At 45.0% G+C, this 21,121-nt stretch overlaps 1 protein-coding gene across 1 annotated transcript; it reads left to right on the top strand.

The window, feature by feature from the left end:
* The first annotated feature begins 803 nt into the window (after nucleotides 1-803).
* LOC137905687 (ubiquitin carboxyl-terminal hydrolase 22-like) lies at nucleotides 804-20,141 on the top strand. Its single transcript, XM_068749931.1, has 14 exons — nucleotides 804-923; nucleotides 1,806-1,838; nucleotides 10,506-10,638; nucleotides 12,087-12,200; nucleotides 12,315-12,416; nucleotides 13,212-13,378; nucleotides 14,673-14,832; nucleotides 15,834-15,939; nucleotides 16,854-17,012; nucleotides 17,996-18,122; nucleotides 18,741-18,832; nucleotides 19,294-19,356; nucleotides 19,748-19,897; nucleotides 20,018-20,141. The coding sequence occupies exons 1-14, from the start codon at nucleotides 804-806 to the stop codon at nucleotides 20,058-20,060; spliced, it is 1,569 nt and encodes a 522-aa protein (XP_068606032.1). The 3' UTR covers nucleotides 20,061-20,141.
* The last annotated feature ends 980 nt before the right edge of the window (nucleotides 20,142-21,121 follow it).

The following is a 21,121-nucleotide window of genomic DNA, read 5'->3' as shown; positions in this document are numbered from 1 at the left end:
CTTGAAACACCACAAAAAAAGCAACGAGCTTTCATACAAATATTAATGACTCCTGATGACTCATATAGTCCAGGTGGTTTCGGTCCTTTGTTAGTTATTTGTAGTATAATAGCTGGGCTCCCTACCAGGTCATTTAGAACTGAAGAAGCTCGTTATTTAACAGCGATTTACATCGCTGTTAAACAATAACAATTCGGTTAATGGCGACACTATGTTTAGAAAGAAACAGGTTCGCATCATAACGGTCATTATTTGATTATTTGGGGGTTTCGGGTGTCATCCTGAATATAAAACGTCATCGACGCGCCTCTGGGTGAAAACCTTGAATCCACCCACAACGGGACACAATGTGTTGTAAACCAAGCGCACCCGACGTAGCCAGAAGCCAACGTAGTGACGTCACTGCTTTGTGTTGGCGAATCATGGTTCGCGCTGGGCGGGCATTGCGAAGCTGTAGTTGAATGTTAGCAGGCTAACTAGGGAAAGAAAGCTAACTAATCGTGAGATTGGGACAAGGAGCTCGGGTTTAAGGAAAAGGCACCTGTCAAAAGAGCAAGTGGAGAAGAAATTTTAGTCAAGTGATAATTCCGTTAGTTGGCTACATGAACATAATTGTCTTTAATTACTTAAAGAGCGCATTTGTCAGATGCCCGAGGAGCATTTTGGATACTACATCGATTGTCCTACTCCAAACGGAAACCGTAGCTGGACGAACTGTTCGTGCTAGCCAAGCTAGACAATCGAATCATCCAGGAGACTTTTTGTTGTCGCCTGTAACCCCAAAACTGAATGTTTTGTCTGTCATGAGTCCGACCGGATGCCCCCATGTGAACGGTTATAAGGTGGATAATTGGAAACAAAATCTTCGGGTCATATACCAATGCTTTGTTTGGAGCGGTACTGCTGAGACGAGGAGACGCAAGGTAAAAAAAAAAAAAAAAAAACACACAACAACACAGCCACACCGATGTTATCCTAAACAACAAAGTCAATATGGCACAGACAGACACGGAGCTCCGGTTGCAGGCGGTGTCCCACGCGAAGCACGATCACGCAACGGGCTGAATAAAAAGCTGGAAATGACTCTCGCTGCAGTAAAGTTGTTCGTGCCGGCTAGCCAGCTACGTTATCGCCGGTAATGTAAATTAGCCAGTAAGACTCGGTGCTGCAGATTCTTCGCTTCTTCGGCAACAACTGCAACACGCACTAGTCTTTTTTTTTTTTTTTTTTTTTAAGCTTAAAATAACTGATAATCAGCATTCTTGCCGTGAGTCCGATTGTCCGGCTTCGTTCAGAGGTTCTGTTTGACACAAGGCTGGAGCGGTACGGCTAAACTTGGGCTGAGCGCAGTTGTGGCTAACGCTGCCCCAGCGAATGGACCCATTGTGTCCCCACATGGACGTCTTGAGCGGGTCTCCCTCTCCCCCACGCCATCCCAGATCAGTGGAGGTTTTTTTTTTTTTTTTCTGTACCACTCAATCACTCGTGGACGTGGACGGTGGGACGTCAGCTGATTGCATGTTTGCCCAATTATTGCAGTCATCACATTTGCTCGGCCCTTTCCGAGGAGCTCACTACAACGTGATGTCATCACTGGACTGCCTTGCAGTGTATTTATTTTTAGCTTTTTTTGGCAGCATCAACTCTTTTTGTGTTTTGTTTTTCTTTCGCGCCATGATGTAAATATGTAAAGCCTTGAACTTTGTATTTCAGTGTGGATTAGCAACCATTTGTAAGTTGATTGACTGTTTTCAAAAATCCATGCCTCTTATGTGATACATTTTCATGTTGTTGTGATAAAATAGGTGCTTCAGGGTGATGGAGGATGGACAGAGCTGGTGAGTTGATACTTATTTTCACAGCCGGCTTTGCTTTCTCTTCCTTTTCCTCACGTAGCTGATTGTGCTAGTGCCTTTTAAATTAAAGCCTGAATGCAAACCTGCATAGCTGCTTATGATGCCCACTTTCTCCTGTAATGCTCTGTTTATACTGGTAAGATTTTTGGACATTTCGCATTTGGCCCTTAGTTGACAAACTTGTAGGATAGCACGGCTACATCGCTGGTACGTTAAAGCACGTTGCTAGTGCACAATAGCTGAAGCTTTTTGTGTTTACACGTCGTCGTAGTGACGTGCTTTCTTTATAACAACATTAATGTTCTTTTTTGCACTTTTTCTTTACATTAGAATTAAAGAGCGCCAGTCAAAATGTGGAATCCATTTATCAAAGGTTATCAGACGGTGTTTAAACAGTCCGATCAATTCATTTTCAGCAGCGTTCCAACCAACATCATACTTCTCAACGTGTTTTGGTCAAGATTGTTTACAACAGTCAGGCTGCCGCTTTTCAACTGGGATCTACTACTCAGAAACCCTTTAATGTCTCTGCCACGTTGGAATAAGCAGGGAAGTTAAATGAGGGTTTTTGCAAAATCCCCCTCTCAATGTTTCATACCACGCAATGTCCTTGATGGCATGCTTCATGCGTGCCAGTTATCCAGATTTGAAGCACTCTAGTGGTCGTTATCATCAAGGATGGGTGGCATTCATAAGTTATATATCAATATAACGCTTAAGCCGTCAACTGCGCTCTACACACTTTAAACTGCCATTGGCTGTTCTTGACTGGACATACTCTGTCCTCTATTGATCTATGACAGCATTAATGCAGTTAATGCAATGCAAGAGACATATATGATCTTCTTATGTGGTTGTTCTTTCATATCCGGAATTTAGCATGCACTTTTTCAAGGTTCTGTGATCTCGGGGGTTTCCTTTAGAAATTGGTCATGCTACTGAAGTAAGGAATGCAGTTATTGAGCTCCTTTGGTTCATTTGATTGATACTTACAGGCTGCTATATGATTTTGCTGAACAGCTATCTGATGAGGTGTGTACATAGTGCTTTTGCTCAGACCATCATGTCCTGAATACTGATTGCATAGGTAAATAACACAGAGAGAAAGGAGGCAACAGCGGCTCCTGAATAAAGGGTCCTCTCCAATGCAATGTAGCGTAGCTAGATTGGAGTTCGTGCGTTGTGTCTGACTACCCAACTACCAAATCCGTCCTGCAGTGCAGGTGCTTCTCTAGTAATACGCCGGTGGTGCGCTCTCCTGAGGTTCAGCGGTCATTGTTTATTCTGCACTGAATTATAACCAGAGCTCGAAGGCGATGTGCGTTTAACATCAAACACTCTGCATATTTCAATTGCGTAACACAAAAAAAGCCTAAATATCCTTGCAAAGCCGCAATGTTTGGTTGAATAGATGACAGTCGCATTGAGGGGCTACTCTGAATGCTAGCATGCCTGCTTATCACCGCGCTGCTTACCATAGAACAGCGGCGGCGACACAGCAGGTACTGTAGGGAAAAAAGGCACCCGCTGCATGAACGGATGCTCAGACGGAGGGAAGCTTCATTTTTGACGTTGTATGCAGACTCCGTTTCATTGCCAGCATCTTTCATTCTGAATTGCTATTTCCCACTGCTTTTCTCTCATTTTTTTTTTAAATTTCCGCATCTGTCCCGAGCGAGCTGTCGTCACCCTCTCTACCTCAGGCTAAAATCAATTCCCAAGTGGTGAGCAGGAGTATTGGTGTAAAAAAAAAAAAAGCTGTCTGCTGCTCTGCATGCACAATCCCAAACCCACCCCAGCAACAAATGGCTGAATGTCTCAAATTAGAGTCTGTAGCGATGACATCATGGCCCAGTGCCACTTGGGAGCTGACCAGTGGGCTTTATAAGTGAACATTTGGATAATAATTCTTCTGGCATATCCGTCCAACATGAAATCCTCCGCTGGCTTGGGATCAGCCCGTACTCTATGGTTGCATTAACACTGTATGCGAGCGCATACTCGCTGGTATTGCTGTCAGAACTGATACTCGGTGTCTTTGATGCGACTGGATGCTAAAACAAGATTTTCATGTATGCTTCGAAGCCGCCTTGTATTCTGGTTGGGCCAAAGTGTTCTGTGCGTCGAGGGTCGTCAAATAGCACAAAGGTTTTGGCTGGTGGTGCCACGTAGCCCGAGGGGTTGCTAACGCCCTTTGTCATTTCACAAAGATCATCTCCATTTCAGAATGTGGAGCCGGATCTATTTATTTTTCCTATATGCTCTATCGTCCATCTTACTAGAAATCCTGTTTCTTAATCTTTTTTTTTTCTTTACTTGTGCTAGCTCTGTGAGTGATTATACTTGATTATGACAATCTCGATGCCCCATATTTTTTGCTTCCTCTTATTGTTGAGGTTCATGTTCCAAAATATTGCCAGTTCCCATTTAAACGGACTTGCGGAGAGGATTACATTATGGCCGGCAGGTGCCTGCCCTAACTTTGCACTGAACTCACTCCTTTTCAATCCCAGTTCCATTCATATTAATCATTTATAGGTTGTAATAATACCCATAAAAGCCAGGGATGTTTATTTCTGGTGCGGCGTTCCCTCCAGGATAGGTATTATGAATTGTGTATCTCTTTAGGAGTAGGGTTGGTGTTTACGGGAACAGATATGAAGCAGTCTGCCGCACGGTTTTAACCGAGGAGCTATTATCTTTCAGTGGAAATTTTCCGCATTATGGGTGCGGTTGGTAGCATTTTTCAGAGCTGTCACTGTGATCAAAGGGTTAAGAGACCAGAGAGATGACTGAACATAATTTACTAGATCTTGCTGGGAATTTCAAAGGTAGGAAAAAGGGACATTTTCAATGATTCACTTCCCCGTGCTGCTCTTTTCTACTCTCTCCTCGCCACTGGCGTCCACAAACACGGCGGATGCACATCCGACCCCAGAGAGCGACCGATTCCCGTGCTGTGAACATATCTCTGTCAGATCAGCTGCCCATCACTCTGCAGAACCTCACGCTGCCTCATCAGCATATGTTCGTAGCATCATGAGCTGCTACTTCGGCTTCTTCATAGCCCTTGCTTGTTCCTCTTCCGGGTTCACTCCCTTCCTTTTGTTTTCTTCCCGTTTTCCTTACTTTCGCTTCCGTTTGCGAACCGCAATCAGCCAAGAGCCTCATTGCGTTTTTATTATCCCATTGAAGTTCTGCAAATAAATGACAACACTATGATATGTTGGTAATAACGCAGCTTCCCAACACATAGAAGGCGAATTGACCAAAGAAAAAGACGGGATCAAAGGCCATTGCACACCTGGGCTATCACCAGACATGCATGAGCGCCCTGACTATGATTCAGCTGTTGTCCGTCTTTGTTTCGTTTGTAATTCAGCCACCTTGAAAACCATTGATCCGATCTACTTCACAATTGACTGCGACTGCTGGAGGCCTAAGGAAATGCTGATCACGTTACTGTACTTGATATAATTGGGGGGGGGGGGGATAGACAAAATATTCACTACAAATTCAGATTGCCTTAGGAAAGTAATGATGGTGGTGTCAGATTTTGGATTCTGCCCCCCCCCCCAACCGGCTCTAATTCTTCCGTCGCTGCCACTCGCAGGTCTTTTGGGTTATTTGCTAAACAAATGAGGCGAGTCTTGAACTTCCTCTGAGCTCACTCGTGTCATGCGTCACATTCTGTTTTTTTGACGTGATATGGCTTCCCAATTATGCGACCTCAGCGTAGAGTACCAAGCGACATTCAGCGGTGCATTTTTATTGTATGAAGGTGCTGCAAATGATTTGGAATGTCAAATGTCATTGTACAGATTATGCTTGCGTGTGCCACGCAACAGATCTTCCATCTTTGCCGTATATTTGAGACGTCATTTTACTTATTTCTTCCTTTTTTGCCACTGGTTGGTTTAGTGATTCTTTAGCAATCTGCCACCAAAGACCAGTTCAGACCTAGAATTGGACACACCAGTAGGTTTGTTGGGCTGCTGAACACGGGCTGGGGCCATTAGGCTTTGGACATCGTTGACGTCACGGCCTGAGCCAGCCAACGACGCGGCTGTCCTGTCCTCCCCTTTCCTCACCATCTGGCTAATGAGCTGTCAATCATTCTCCAGGGGCCGACCAAGCCAAAGACCAAAAGGCAATCAATCAATCTCTCCGAGTGTGGGCATCTAATTATTCCCCATTGTTAACATCTTGGTACCCAGTGACAGCTTTGTAGCAATGTTTCTCCATCCTTCAGAGACAGGTGAAGATTGCATTAGATGTTTCAAGATCATTTAATGCTATATATATATATATATATATATATATATATATATATATATATATATATATATATACACACACCCGTCTTTATAGATGCAGGTATAGTCCTTTTAAGTATTCCAGATTATTTTTGTTCATGTTTAGTGAAGAAATCAACATTAGACCTGGCAATAATCCAACATGACCCCTCTGAGGTTCCTTCCCTCTGTCAGTAGAGCAGGCTTGTTGTGGGCATCTGGCATCAAGGTTTGACAAATGGATCACATAGCCTTTTGCTAAGCTAGAGCTCGGCTATTAACCATCTGTGCTGACAAACACAAAGCTGGTCTGCATTGTTCCCTGTTTCCGCTCACATTTGTCAATGTTTTCAATTGTTGATTTCTATTTATCATTGCAGCCTTCTTCAGTCTGCACCCTGGTGGGGAATTGGACAAATGTTCGCTTCAGTGTTTTTGTGTGGTGTTTTCTGCGACTCCTTCATGTGGTAGTTTTTATAAGCCTTTGCATTTCGTGTGTCGTCCTCTACGAACACCCTGATCAAGTTTGCATAAACACAGTAGCCAGTCTGGCTCAAAGGGATTCAATCAAACCCGAATATTAGCACAACCTAATTCTTCAGTGTTTGATTGCGATGGATGCCCCTGTTCGTGCAGGCTTTATATAGTTCTAGTATAGTTCTGAATTATTTTATCCTACAAGCTACAATAATTTTTAAGTCACGTTTATAAGTAATGCTATGAAGCTGAAAACCCCACGTAAACTATATTGCAGTGTATACTGCTACATTGGGTGGGTGGGTGGGGGGGGGGGGGGGGGCAGTACCCCCCCGCCCCCTCTCAAAGGTGAAATATATGATAATGTATTTATTGCATTTTCTGTATAGCATCAGATCACAACAGATCCGTTACCGGCCCTACCATTAGTTTTACAAACACAGGATATGATGTTATTATCCAAATTGCATCCTCATGCATCCTCATCCCTGAGCCAAAGTACTTTCATTTCCTATCTTTGTGTATTTAGAAATATTTTCAAGTTACATTTTTTTACTCGTCGATCACGTACTGGATGATCTTGTTCTGAGTGTGGACAAAAATATTAATCTAATCTCATTACAAATGCATTATTTTCCTGACTCATTTCCATGTCACTAAGTGGAGAGTCCAAGACTTGATCAAAGAGGTCCCCCCATGTGTGAGTGGATGTGAAATGCCTCTTTTCCATCCTCACCCTATGATCTCTTGAAATCAAGAAAGCACCCCCAGAGAAAGACTGGGCTGCATTTTTGCTCATGGAAATCAACGCTACTCCGCTGCGAACGTCCCAGTTTCGTTTCAGTCCATTCACGTTTTTATTATTCCGTTTCACTTCCCGGACAGTATAAAGGGTTGGTGTCTGTCGGCTTGTGACTCAGCCTTCAGCTGTAATGTTCTTATAGCAGTCTGTGACAGTATGAGGCCGAACTGCACTCTAGAGAAATCCCCAAACGCAACTTTGATCCGTTTGGATGAGGCGGAAAGTACGTTCTCCTGCAGAGACCAAGCAGCATGTCATTGTCAACAGAGGTTACAGTGAACCACTGGTGGACTGAAGTAAATGAGCAGAGAGTGCCTTTTGGTGGCCAGCCATTGTCACGTGGAGATTAGAGTAGACTAAGGAAGGAGTAACGTTGTCCTTCCAAGGCACTGACGGGCTGCAGCACGGTTCTGGAGCATGTAAAAGGTCACCCTTTTCAATCCACATTATAAAAACTGCCATACAGAGTTCAATTGAAGCTCACACAAGCTTTATTGGGGCAGCAAAAGTTGGCAGTCAGCAAATTAAATGTTTTGGGCACATTTAAATTTCAGCGTAATGTCATGTAATTTTGCAAACAAAACAAAAAAAACATCAATTAGAACCAAGAGCCGCCTAGAAACCAACTGCCCCTCTCCTCTCTTACCATATCAATGACTCCAGCTCCAGCCCTTCCTTAAATGATCAAAGAGTTTCTGCTTCTTCCGGTCATTCGCCACCAATGTTGGAAAAGCACCCACGCCCGTGTGATAATGCCCCTCGGCTCTCACACACCTTATTCAACGCAGGCTGGCGAATACGTCAATATGAATCAAAACACAGAGCTTAAGGTCTGCGAGCCTGAATATCCCCTTCACTGCAATGTCATCACAATCCAGCCCACGCGTAATAATGGCCAGCAAAACACAGGCCTGACTATGAGTTTTGCAGCCTGTCTCTGCAGCCTCGTGCGGAAGTACACGTCTGGTGTTTTGTCTAACATCCTCAAATCCCCAGCGTACCATGACACGAGCAAAATGAATATCGCATCGCTTCTGTGCCTTCTTGTCAACTTGCCTGTAAAAATAGACGCCTGCATGGTGCTGTTATTTCAATCGTTCCCTCACCTGCTCATGCAGTTTCCAACAGTTTCCACCCACTCCTGCTAATGATGTATTCTGGAGGGGTCCAGATGTCTCGTCACTTTTTGAAAGAGAGATAAAAAAAAAATCTAGTAGTAGAAATTTGTTGTTGTTGTTGTTGTTGTTGTTTCCCTTAAGATGTGACAGTAAAAATTTAGAGCAGCAGCTGTTACTGTTGCTTTTCACACACAAATGTGATGTGGATTAGTGACTGAAACTTTGTTTGGTAAACTGAAACAAAAGGCATTCATGGGTTAAGGTTAATTGAGGTGTGTGTGTGTGTGTGTGTGGGGGGGGCTTGAATAAAATGAAATAAATCATATGAAATCCATAAATTATACATGTTGAATACAAAACTTTAGAATACGCAGTTGTGCGAAGTACACGGCTCATTGCGTGACTTACTGCTGCACTTGATTTTCCTCAGCGTGGAGAAAGATTTCTCCTCCCTCTTTTGTACCGGTGAAAAAGCAAAATGTGCTTTTGTGGACTAGTTCATGACGGCGTCTTCACCATTCACACTGCTCATCTGAAACCATCTTTGTAGTTAGTTTTCTCACAGTATGTGTACTAGAAACGGCGTCCTGGTGAATCTCCAGCAGTGGTTTCCACCTTGTTTTGTTGCTAATCACCTTGAAGACCTCCTTACCTTCTGTCTTCTCTCCTGTGAGTGGGCGATTCATGGCGGCGGAGCTGCACCTTGAAAGACTTTCGCTCTTCCTTATTACAGCTCTTCCTCCCACTTTCTGCAGCATTACTTCTACTCGAAAGTGTGTGTGTGTGTGTGTGTGTGTGTGTGTCATCACTTCACAGATTGCATCCTATAATAATGCCATCATTTTATAGGTAATCTAAATTCTGTTTGTTGTAGAAGATTAGGTGCTGATTGGATTCATTTTTTTTTAGTACTGTATTTCGCACGTGGATTTGTGCCGAAGAAAGTGGATGTTTTAATCTTGAGCTCTGAGATGAACGGAGAAGCGCTTTGATAAAAGACGGCATGAAATAACATCTGAACTAAATGCTGGCGTTGAACTTTGTAAACGTGCTTTAAGGTAATAGGATGACTGTGTGAAACAAACCGTTTGTGGATTAAGAAGCAGCAGGAAGTTACTGTGGGCAGATTAGATTTCACATTATTCCAAGTCTGCGTTCTGCTCGTTGAACAGGGGCTTGATTAACCGATGATACTATCTCTCTTTTCTTTCACTGATTATAATGAAGAATATCATTGTTGAGCCCAGGAATATGTATCCTGAAGTTTCTTTATCTGCCGTGGCCTTGGCCTTTTAGCCGCTGCGTTCTGCTCACACACACTCCTTACAGCAACAAAGGACACAAAGGACACAATAACACTTGCCATGCTTATTTCTGCGGTGTCATAGTTAGGTATCTGTCCATATATCAATATGAAGGAAACACAGTGAAATGCGACTTTGGATCACCTTTCTCCTGAGAATCTGTCACTGTGTTCACCATTTCTCCTTTTTGAGATTAACGACGCTTCTCTCTGCACTTTCTACTCACGTTCGTTGCAATGTGTGTAATTTAACCTGCGCCTTCATCTTTTTTGCTGCTTTGCCAGCAACATAGGATCTTCTCTGCGTTACCTCTGGGCCGCGCTGTTCTCAAACACAGCTACTTTTGGGCATGTGTTCCAGACAGATCCTGGCAGGAAATCCCGTCATGCCCCTCCCTGTATGATTTAACGTGGAAAAATATTGCTATTCAACAGCATTGGATTTGGCCACAGAATCCATAGTCTTACCATTCGAGCACTGCTGCCCTTCAAATGGTTGTGTGACACACTGGAAGATGAAAATCTAATTCTGTTAGTCCGTCCGTCACGCTTTACCTTATATCCTAGCGGGGGTCTGTCCTGTCTTTCCAGCAGGACTTTATCACAGCACTGACTGTCCCCTCATGTGTCCCCCCCCTTGGTGTTTCTCTCCAGGCCAAGTCGTGTATCTGTCACATGTGCGGCGCCCACCTGAACCGGCTCCACTCTTGTCTCTACTGTGTCTTTTTCGGCTGTTTTACGAAGAAACACATCCACGATCACGCCAAAAACAAGAGGCACAATCTAGGTAAGCCGCACACTCCTCCGAGCTGCATTGTCCTCCCCCCCCCCCCCCCCTAACATCCAAAGGCTCGGCCCCATCACGTCACAGCCCTCCAATTCGCATGCAGCCCCGTGGGCCACTGCAGCAGCGGCTATTACCAGTGAAGGATTACAGCATTACTTTGGGGCAACTTCCTCCTCTAAGCGGGAGAGGCGCTGAACCTCTCTCTAGCCGCCGTGCATTGCCATTCTGGTGGGGAATGTCTTATCTAGTAAAATGTCATGGGTTTAAATTTGTACGCTTCCCCTCTTACAGCAACAAGGAGGTGTTTGACATCACAAATCCGCGCCCATTAGAAACCCTGTGCTGCTTGTAGGGAATAAAAAGCCAACGCTGACGAGCTCGATGGTGATATATTGTGACGCAGGTAGCTAAATATGGGAACGGCAGACAGTAGGGTGGCTTCACAGTTTAACAAAGGATCTTATATTGATTTCTTGCACCTCAACAGTTTGGACACACACACACACACACACACACACACACAAAACTATAGCATTAGTTAGCGTTGAGCTTTTCTTGGAACCTCCTTGACACTGGCGCTCTGTCCTTATTCATCTCTCATCAAATGAATCCAAACTCCCCTTGTCGGCTAGGAAGCACGCTCCCCTCAAAACGCTCCTCCTACATTGTTTCATCTTATTTTGGTAATAACCTCCCTTTCCTATCCGATACTTTTCGCCTCTCCTTTTCTTCTGCCACCCCATCTTCTCATCGTTTCCTCTTGCCCCTCACTCAAGCGAGCAAGAGTTATGAATTCCTGTCCGTGCTTTGTACCCGTAGTCTCGTATATCTTCCTCCTCTTGTAGCCACTTAGATCACTCTCATTTCTCTGTCTTTGGGGGTTGCTGTTGTCCAGAGAGGACAGAAATGATGTTACCATGGTTTACCGCACAGGGAAGAAGACATGATGATGATGATCTTGCTTCGCCCCCCCCACCCCCCCAAATACCATTCCTTTTGTGCCTTATACCATGCACATCCACGCATGGAATCGTGACAACAGAAGAGCGTCGGAGATTTATGATGCATGTGCTCATTTTTTCTCGGTGTGGGTAGTACGGCAAAAACAGAAAAATGTCCGGCGAAGCTAAAAATAGGTTGTCACGGCAACAGAGATGAGGTATCTATGGACTGGAGAGGATGATGTGTTATTTGAAAGCCCAGCTAGGGGTAGGAAACAAATGCACATTTCCTTCTCTGCTCCCCTCAAATCTCTTAATTGCTCAGTGCAAGGAAGGAGATGGAAACGCTCTGCTGGAGGTGGAGAAGAGGGAGAGGCGCTGGACCATGCACAGGAAGCAGTTGTCTTGAATGAGTGACCCAATGTGTGGTTAATGTGGTAAAAAATATATATATATATTTCTAATTGCGGTTCAATTTGTCTCCCTCCCTTTCCCTCCCACTTCCAGCGATAGACTTATTATACGGCGGAATATATTGTTTTGTGTGTCAGGACTACATATACGACAAAGACATGGAGCAGATTGCCAAAGAGGAACAGAGGAAAGCCTGGAAATTGCAAGGTACATAATTTTGTTTTCTATGAAAAAAAGAAAAATGTAATTTGGTTTTCGTTGCGAGGCCACCTGATATCTCAGAGCTTGATGCGTTTGTGTGTTTTTGTTTTGTATCTGCAGGCATAGGAGAGAAATTCACAACGTGGGAGCCGACGAAGCGGGAGCTAGAATTACTACGACACAATCCAAAGCGGAGGAAAATCACAACAAACTGTACCATAGGTCGGCACTGTCAAGTCCAGAAAAGATTTTCATTCCGATACAGTGTGTGTGTGTGTGTGTACTCTGGGAATTATTTGTTGTTGCATGTGTGTGTCTGTACAAATGCCTCTCGTGTAAGAGAAATTGGGGTCACCCTCGCATTTAAGAGTGATTCCCAAGGTCAATGGGACAGGCAGCCCCACAGAAAGTACGCCGACGGAGCCAGAACTGAGCACTGGGCCTGAATTCTGTTTCTGCCTGCAACATCTCTTTAGTCTCTGATTGGCTCCGTCACCGAGAGCTGCAGGAGGTTATGTCTTCATCCACGTTTGTTCGTTTATTTGAAAGAATTGTCATCAGGTTTTGATGAAACGTGGTGTCGGGGTGGGGTTGACTTTAGGGTAAGGACAGGTTGATTGAATTTCATGGTGGATCTAGTAGTTGAATTCTGCCTTACTTTTTTTTTTCTCAACACTTATCACTTTATCATGAAAAATTAAAAAAAAACGGGCCAAACCAAAGTAAAGATGCTGAAAGCTGGGGAAATTGTGACATTCCAGCATTCCGTGTGGAATTGGATCCCAATCTGAATCTTGGAGAGTAAAATGTATACGGTGACATTAATTGTAGCTAATAAAAACGTATTTTCAAAGTTGAGAGTTGCACCAGACAAATTATCGATCCGAATCTGACATTATGAGATGTCTTTTTTGTTAAACTCAAACTACCGATGATAAACACGGCTGCTAAGATTGGGTTTCACGCCGCATATTTAACCCTCATCTCCGTTGTCGCTGTCTTCTTCTTGTCCCGCAGGTTTACGAGGGTTAATAAACCTGGGCAACACGTGTTTCATGAACTGCATTGTCCAGGCCCTGACGCACACGCCACTGCTGCGAGACTTCTTTCTCTCCGACAGACACAAATGCGATATGCAATCAAACTCCTGTCTGGTGTGTGAGATGTCGCAGCTCTTTCAGGAGGTACGACGGACACGTTTATGGGGCGCATGAGTGCTATTGCACAAACCAAAGGGGAATAAAAGTTTTCCTTCAAGATGAGAGCTTGTCAAAAAAGAGGTGTGTGAAGGCACCCACTTGTAGCTTTTAAATCCCGGCTGACACAAGTTTAGCGTTTTGGGTCTCATCTGTTCTGATTATGTAATTTCTGCCCGATCTGCTCCCACACTGCCTCCCTTCTTTCCTTACACCCTCTCACTTCACACTATATGTGGGCCCACAGATGGTAAGTGGTGCGATTATGAAATTGAGTCATTGAAGCTTTGTGCATCCAGACACACAGAGCCCTGTCCTGAGGAGACGATGGGTCGCCGCTGTCACCCAGAAGGATAAATGGCCATTTTTTTTATTTCACATTGAATTATGAGAGTCACGTTATATGGAATTCTCCCTGAAACGTCTTCTGCGTTCACCCGTCGTACCCGACTCTCTTGATTTGGTTCCTATCTTCCATCCCCTGCCTTTGTTCCTTTTTTAAAACCCGCCTCCATATCATCATCAGAAAATCCATATTTGACTCTTCAGACGCATTCGCACACAGAGCTGCTTCGATGAAGGTGAGAGGCGGCCCGCTTTTATCAGCCTCGCTCTCTCGCTCCATGTTTTTGCCACTCCTCATGTCGCGCTCTTTGTCATCCACCCTCAGCGTGGTGAAAAGGAACCGAGTTCAAGAGACGTCAGTGGAGCGTGCTTCCCCCCCCCCACCCACCCGAGTCGCAGCTCAATCAGATTTCAGAAGGAGACTATGGAGGATAAACCAATGCGCGCGCCGAGTCCGTGTGTCGAGAAATGAGAGCCCTTCTCGGGCATTAATGAGCCCTGCTTAGATGTTTGCACCCTCAGCTCCCTGATCTGGATCTTCACTTAATCGAATCGCCATGGCAACCAAGATGGATGTTTTGTTTTTGTTTTGTTTTTCCCCCCTCCAAGAGCACCCATTTTCCATCCACTTTGTCGTCTTTGTCATTTGCCTCACGTCTCTCTCTCTCTCAGCGGCTACGCTTTGTTTTGAGCTGGCGTTTTTACGGTGGAATTCATTCGTACACCTGATGAAAACCAGGAGTCAGAAAATAACCTGGACTGACAGAACACTTCTTTTATGGTTCAGAAATGAATTATAGAAGGACAACAAGCAGTGCAGCTATGGCATTTGCAAAGACGCGATATAATGCACCCAGTAAAATCTGGAAAAATAGGCTAACCAGTCTGACATCTTCCCCCCCCCCACCATCTCTCCAAATTTCTTCCTCGCTCTCAGTTCTACTCGGGCCACCGTTCGCCCCACATTCCCTTCCGGCTGCTGCACCTGGTGTGGACTCACGCGCGTCACCTCGCAGGCTACGAGCAGCAAGACGCCCACGAGTTCCTCATCGCAGCGTTGGACGTGCTGCATAGGCACTGCAAAGGCGACACCATCAGTAAGCGATAGAATCAATCGGAGAGACATTCCCAGCATCCACGTCGCGTTTAAAGCAAAGACGTTTAAATGGAGGGACTAAAAATCTGGGAGCATTTAAGGAAGCTGAGCCAGCTATAGCCTCGCATCCACCCACGGAGCGAAGTGCCTCACTGTATTGGAAGCATACTGAAGGAGACTGACAAGGGGGGGGGGGGACGCAAGCAGTGTGAGGAATGTCAATAGGGCCTGCTGCAGTAAATGATGGGCCGACTCGTCTACGGACCCTCCAGCACGACCCGCTTCGATTAGCTATAGAGAATCTAGGGGGGGGGGGAGTGGCAGGCGGGCTCTGCTGCGGGGGAATGGTAATGTGAGAAGGACGGCTATGGACTCCTCCTGAGGTGCTTAGGAGTGTGTTATTACCCCCGTCGAGGAGGTGATGTCATCACCGCCGTCTGTCTGCCTGTCCGTCCGTTGGCAGGATAACTCAATGTTCTGCACGGATCTTGATGACATTTTCAGGACATATTTGGAATGTTACTGGGAACAGACGTTTTGGTGATGATCCAGGAGGGATCTTTGATTATGGACCAGTTTGAAATGTTTTGTAACATTGCAGTCATTGGAGCGTCAAAATGTCTTCCTCAATATATCGGTTGATTATTGACCGATGTTTATGGAATTTGACACAGTCATGTAGGGTGGGGGCCTCTATCTCGGCACCGAGTTTCATCCGGATCGGATCCAGAATGAGATTAGGAAAAAATATTTAATTTTAACATTGAAAACCCCGTTTACACATTCACAACTCTGTTACAAATACACATCAACTCTGATTCGCTTCTACTTTTCATGGTTTGTGCATAAAGATACCAAGAACAATTTAGAGCCTTTTGGTGATGATCCAGAACACCATGTGGACGGTGTAAATCCAATTATGAGGGGAATGAGGTCTGCGCTCTCTGAGTGCTTTTCTCGTCTATGGCTGTGTCTAAAATGTCTGCGTTTCGTGTTCTACAGGAGACGACAACGGGAAGAAGGCCAACAACCCAAACCACTGTAACTGCATCATCGACCAAATCTTCACCGGGGGCCTCCAATCAGATGTTACCTGTCAAGTTTGCCAGTGAGTTTGTGATTTTCATGATGGGTGAAGGAGCAGAGACAAATGCCCACCTGGGACGTGCGCTATCTGTTCCATTTGTCAGAGCCATGCATCACTAGCTGCATCACTTCTCCCTCCTTTCTTACGTTTACCCATTCATCCACCACCCGTCTGTCCCGTCTGCTCTAAAGCCACAGTGGTCTCCGACCACTGTGGCTTGATTGATTGGACACCACCCATCCTGTCGGAGTGGCAGAACCACTGCTTTAATTTAAAAGCCCAGTCCTCGATGAGCTGCTCTAAGCGAGGGGGGGTGTCTAGACACAGCGACACAAGGGATGTGTATCCTGCCCCCCCCCCCTCCCGAACTGCACTGAACCGCAAAGCACCTCGCCGGAGTGGCGAGCAAGCAGAGCTGCACGAGGTTAACTGTCTCCGCTACCGTCCCTTCGTTGACATTATGAACGCTACGGATTCTTCTTATTTGTAGTTAATCAACAGGAAATGCTCCACTTTTCAAACACAAATACCCCCAAAGCGGCGCAGCGTGGCTGCAGATTGCTTTCTCACCATCATGAGTACGTTTCTATCCACCCGCCGACTCATCTAATGAACGTTAACGCTACGCAGAAGCCTCCGCTCTGCCCAGGTTGCAGTCCATCACACTGTTTGTCCTCAAATAGCACAAATTCCTTTTTGTTAAAGCCAATCTTCTCTGACGTAACGCTTCATTGAATTGCAAATGGCCCCAAATGGCTCGTGCATATGCACGTGCACGGGCTAACTCTATCAGTGGGCTTTCACGAAATCACGATCAGAGGTTGTGTATCAAGATCTTGTGATGCCATTTTTTTTTTAAACAGTACATCAGTTTAATAAGCATCTTCATCAGCCCTTCTCTTTTTTTGCTGTTGTTGCCCCCCTCCTCCCTCAAGTGGGGTTTCGACAACGATAGATCCATTCTGGGACATCAGTCTGGACCTTCCCGGCTCATCCACGCCCTTCTGGCCCCTCAGCCCTGGGGGGGATGGCAGCACGGTGAACGGAGAGAGCCACCTGTCGGGGTCCACCACGCTCACTGACTGCCTACGAAGGTACGGCTAACCCTAGCATGCTCTCAGCTGACACCAGGCTGCTTGTCCTTTTCCCTGCCTGCCAGGTTTCTTTGTTTTTTCCTCCATCTGCACAAAAAAAGCCCAGCAAATTAAATTCCCGGTTGGCCGAGGCTTTAAATGATCCAATGGTGTTGCTCAGAGGCACTTTATACGCTCGATGTGTTCCACTGTGCTAATGCATAATAGCGCTTATTATATTAAATGTTTGTCAGGTTAAGAATGAATTACATTCACAAAATGTGACGAGAAAGACAGCTCTGCCACTTAATATGTATTTTCTTACGTTCCTTTTTTGCCCTCCATTCCTCCACATTTGAGGTTATCAGTCGGTCACTTTTCCTGAAATCAATTTCAGCCATCCCTCTGTCTGTGCGAGGGGGGGGGGGGTCACGTGTGGGTTCTGCTCAAGCACAGAAACCTGTATATCAGCCCACAACCAGGTTGGCAGAGCAGGTGTGACCTCTCATGTCTCCTCTCCGTGCTCTTCATTCTTGCAATTTATTTTCCTTCCTCCTTATCTTATTTCATTCCTGCTCCTCTCTGCCTAATTCTTTTTTTTTTCCACATGCACCTCCTCCCTATCTCCCGCATTTGTCTCATCCTCCCCCTCTGTTTCTCTTGCCTCCTTCCTTTTTTTTTTTACTGCGGTTCCTCACACACCCATAGCTGCTGCATCAAGTCTCTTAAAGGTACAGAACTGGTGTTGTGGCTGCAGGGGTTGGCTAAGCTGAGCCACAGATTGGCTGCACCAGACAGACTTGATGCGATTCTTTACATATTGCCAAATCAACTTCACGTCACTGTCAGCTTATGGGACTGTGACTCTGTGCCCTCGGGGTGCTGAAGGCAAGATCAAATAATAAAGGCCAATATCGTCATCTTCTGCATTTACTTCCTGTTTGCCTTGCGTCCTCTCTCACGCGCTGCGCTTCTTCTCTTTTATTACATCCCTCTTGCTGCAGGTTTACACGGCCCGAGCATCTCGGAAGCAGTGCCAAGATCAAGTGTGGTGGCTGCCATAGTTACCAGGAGTCCACCAAACAGCTCACAATGAAGAAGCTCCCCATCGTAGCATGTTTCCACCTCAAAGTGAGCCGAGCAAAAAATCGCTAGCATTATCATCCACTATTTAAGAGTAGATTCTTTGTATCATTCATCATTAATGAAAAGCAGCAGGAGCGCATTCTTGCAGATTTACTTCAAATAGATGTATCTGCTGTAATGAGTATGAGCCATCTTCCCTGTCTGTGTGAGGCGGGGAAGTTGCTGCTGTCTGGTGCGTTGCTTGCTGATGGGGTAACTTGATGGTTTGATTCCGTTGTTGGTGCATTACCTCTTCCCGTGTAAGCGTTTCAGAGTCCCGTGACACCTATGATTTTAACGACTCGCCCAGTCTTGCATTGTCATATATTATTTATATGCAGGCCCATAAGGTATTTATGATATTCATAGGAACAGGCTGCAAGAAGATTGTCTAAGTCCAATCCGAGCCTGTTATTGTGTTGTCCTCAACGTTTAAATGCAGGATGTCCATGTTGGAAACATGCATTTCTACATTTTGGGTGGTTGTATTTCATTTCCTGCGTTGTGATACTGATGCTGTTTTATCTATATGTGTCTTCTCCCCTCCCCCAACTCTCTCTCTCTTTCTCTTTCCCCCTTCCTCTCTTTTACTTGCCCCCCCCCACCACCACCGGTCATCCCCAGCGGTTTGAGCACTCTGCCAAACTGCGGAGAAAGATCACTACATACGTTTCCTTCCCTTTAGAGTTGGACATGACGCCTTTCATGGCATCCAGGTAAGACTCCACCCTCTTTAGACTCTCTGGACCAATGAGTCTTGTCCTACCAGTGTTTCCATCTCGATAGAAATAAACAAGGAATGCCTAAAACACCCTGTAGAAGATTATTTGACTGTTTTGCTAATATTTACACACACATACTTTATGGCTGATTATCCATATTGTAACTGCTCCCTGCATACATTTGCATCTTTGCCATGAAACCATCGTTATATTCTCTCAATGGATACATTCTGGTGCCAGTCGAGCAAGCAGCAGCCCCACCCCTGTGGCTGCAGCATCCATTCAGCTCCCAGAAATCCAAAGATCATGAAGAGGGCAGGGAAGCTGCCAGCTTTTCATTGAGAGGACGGTTCTGCCCCCTAGTGGATATATGTGTCACTGTCGCTTGTTTTATACATGAATAATACGTAAATAAAATAAAAAAGTTCACATCTTGGTTGTTCTGTTTCCTGCAGTAAAGACAGCAGAATGAACGGACAGTATCAGCAGACGGTTGATGTATTAAACAACGATAATAAGTGAGTACCTTTTTTAAAAACCCCATAGCTGATTGATTTCATTACACTTTGCTGCATCACCATGACAACTGCTGTGTGACGTCCCCAAATTAAATCACTTTATAAGCCTTTTAAGAGCTGCATCCTTACAGGTAGGATAGCTTTCATTTCTAGGGAATTTTATTTGAAGATTAGTCTTAATCCTATATTGACTGGTTGCTGTAGAGAAGACAAGAGTCTGAACACGAGCTGCCCCTTAAATGAGGGTTGAATGCACAAAAGGGGAATCATGAGAAACGACAGTATGGGGGGGGGGTTCAAGGTAAATAAAGGAGTCCACGGGGAGGGTAATGTTAGGTTAGCGGATAATTGTATAAACCTAAATCACATTTGCCTTGCCTTTTATTTGCAGGTATTCCTTGTTTGCGGTGGTTAACCACCAAGGCACGCTAGAAAGTGGTCACTACACCAGCTTCATCCGGCAGCACAAAGATCAGTGGTTCAAATGCGACGACGCGATAATCACCAAGGCCAGCATTAAAGATGTGCTTGATAGCGAAGGGTAAGAATGGAATGCAGATGTTAGCGGTGTAGCTAAAAAACGCTATTCAGAATGTAATCTGAATCAAGATATTTTAGATGTATTTATTTATTTTTTATCCCCCCCCCCCCCCCCCTTTAGGTATCTCTTATTCTACCATAAACAGTTCCTGGAGTACGAGTAGTTTTTGTTAACCTCTGGACCACGAGGGGAAACCACTGCTTCTAATGTGAGCTTCGAGGAACTGGGCACAGGACGAAACAGAAACACACCAACCTACCTGAAACTCTCGACGCGCCAGTCTCCTCCTCCTCCTCCGCCTCTGGGGGGGCACAAATCATGAGACGTGTGAAAAATCATGCAACTTTCTAAAAGAGAGATGGCGAGATAGAGAGAGAGAGACAAGCACTGAGCTATTCCTTGGCATCTTCAAAACAAGTCTGAATGGAGAGAGGAGGAGGAGGAAGAAGAGTCAGGGTCGAGGAAGAGGCCTCACACCCTTCACACTCTCTGTCCTACCCTCCCATCCCCACCCCCCTCCTACTGCAGGGGACAGTCTCAACATGAATGATTGGGCACATTTGGATTTTTCTTTCTTTCTTACAGTATTCTGACCCCCGAAAGAGACACACACACACACACACACATACCCATGGTGCTCTCATTTCGACTGACCAAGCATTGAACTTGTTCAAGTGTTTTGTCTTATGCATATGGAACTGAACAAAAAAAAGAAAGAAAAAAACAATAGAATCAATGCGTTACGAACTTTGCAAGAACATTTTTAAAAGTACGGTTATGATTCTTATCATTTGTGACTTTAACTATGAAATACTGTATAAATCTAGTATGCATCTATTTTCTAAGAACATAAAAAAAACAAAAAACAATATGAGCAAGCTCAGAGATGCTGCCTTTGCCACTGGCTGGGGAAGTGCTGCCATGGAAACCAAGCAGCTTTGAGCCCGAATGAGCTCAAGTTCCATTATTTACTGTGTTAATCGTTTTATTTTTGTGTCTGATTGAGGGCAGGGAATATCTATATATATTTTTTTTAACACCTGAATGAATTTTGAGCTTTCATTTTATCGTTCTTCTCAGTGTCTTTTATTTTTATTTTTTTATATTTTAAGTACGGTCAACATGTCCCTCCCTGTCCTGGTAACCCGGGAATGTTTTCGGACGTATTATACTTTCATTCTTGTGGAATTGTCGGCATGATGATGACGGCGGCGATTGAATCTG

This window comes from Brachionichthys hirsutus, chromosome 16, assembly GCF_040956055.1.
Source record: "Brachionichthys hirsutus isolate HB-005 chromosome 16, CSIRO-AGI_Bhir_v1, whole genome shotgun sequence".
NCBI classification, from domain to species: Eukaryota; Metazoa; Chordata; class Actinopteri; order Lophiiformes; family Brachionichthyidae; genus Brachionichthys; species Brachionichthys hirsutus.
The sequence above is the reverse complement of the archived record's forward strand: the minus strand, read 5'-3'. Positions and strand labels throughout refer to the sequence as shown.

What these genes read in the sequence shown, in the direction of transcription:
- LOC137905687 (XM_068749931.1), top strand. Translation starts at nt 804, where the DNA reads ATGAGTCCGACCGGATGCCCCCATGTGAACGGTTATAAGGTGGATAAT. An exon ending in TGTCGCAGCTCTTTCAGGAG is followed by an intron (nt 13,379 to 14,672) that starts GTACGACGGACA and finishes CCTCGCTCTCAG; the next exon opens with TTCTACTCGGGCCACCGTTC. An exon ending in GTATTAAACAACGATAATAA is followed by an intron (nt 19,357 to 19,747) that starts GTGAGTACCTTT and finishes TTTTATTTGCAG; the next exon opens with GTATTCCTTGTTTGCGGTGG.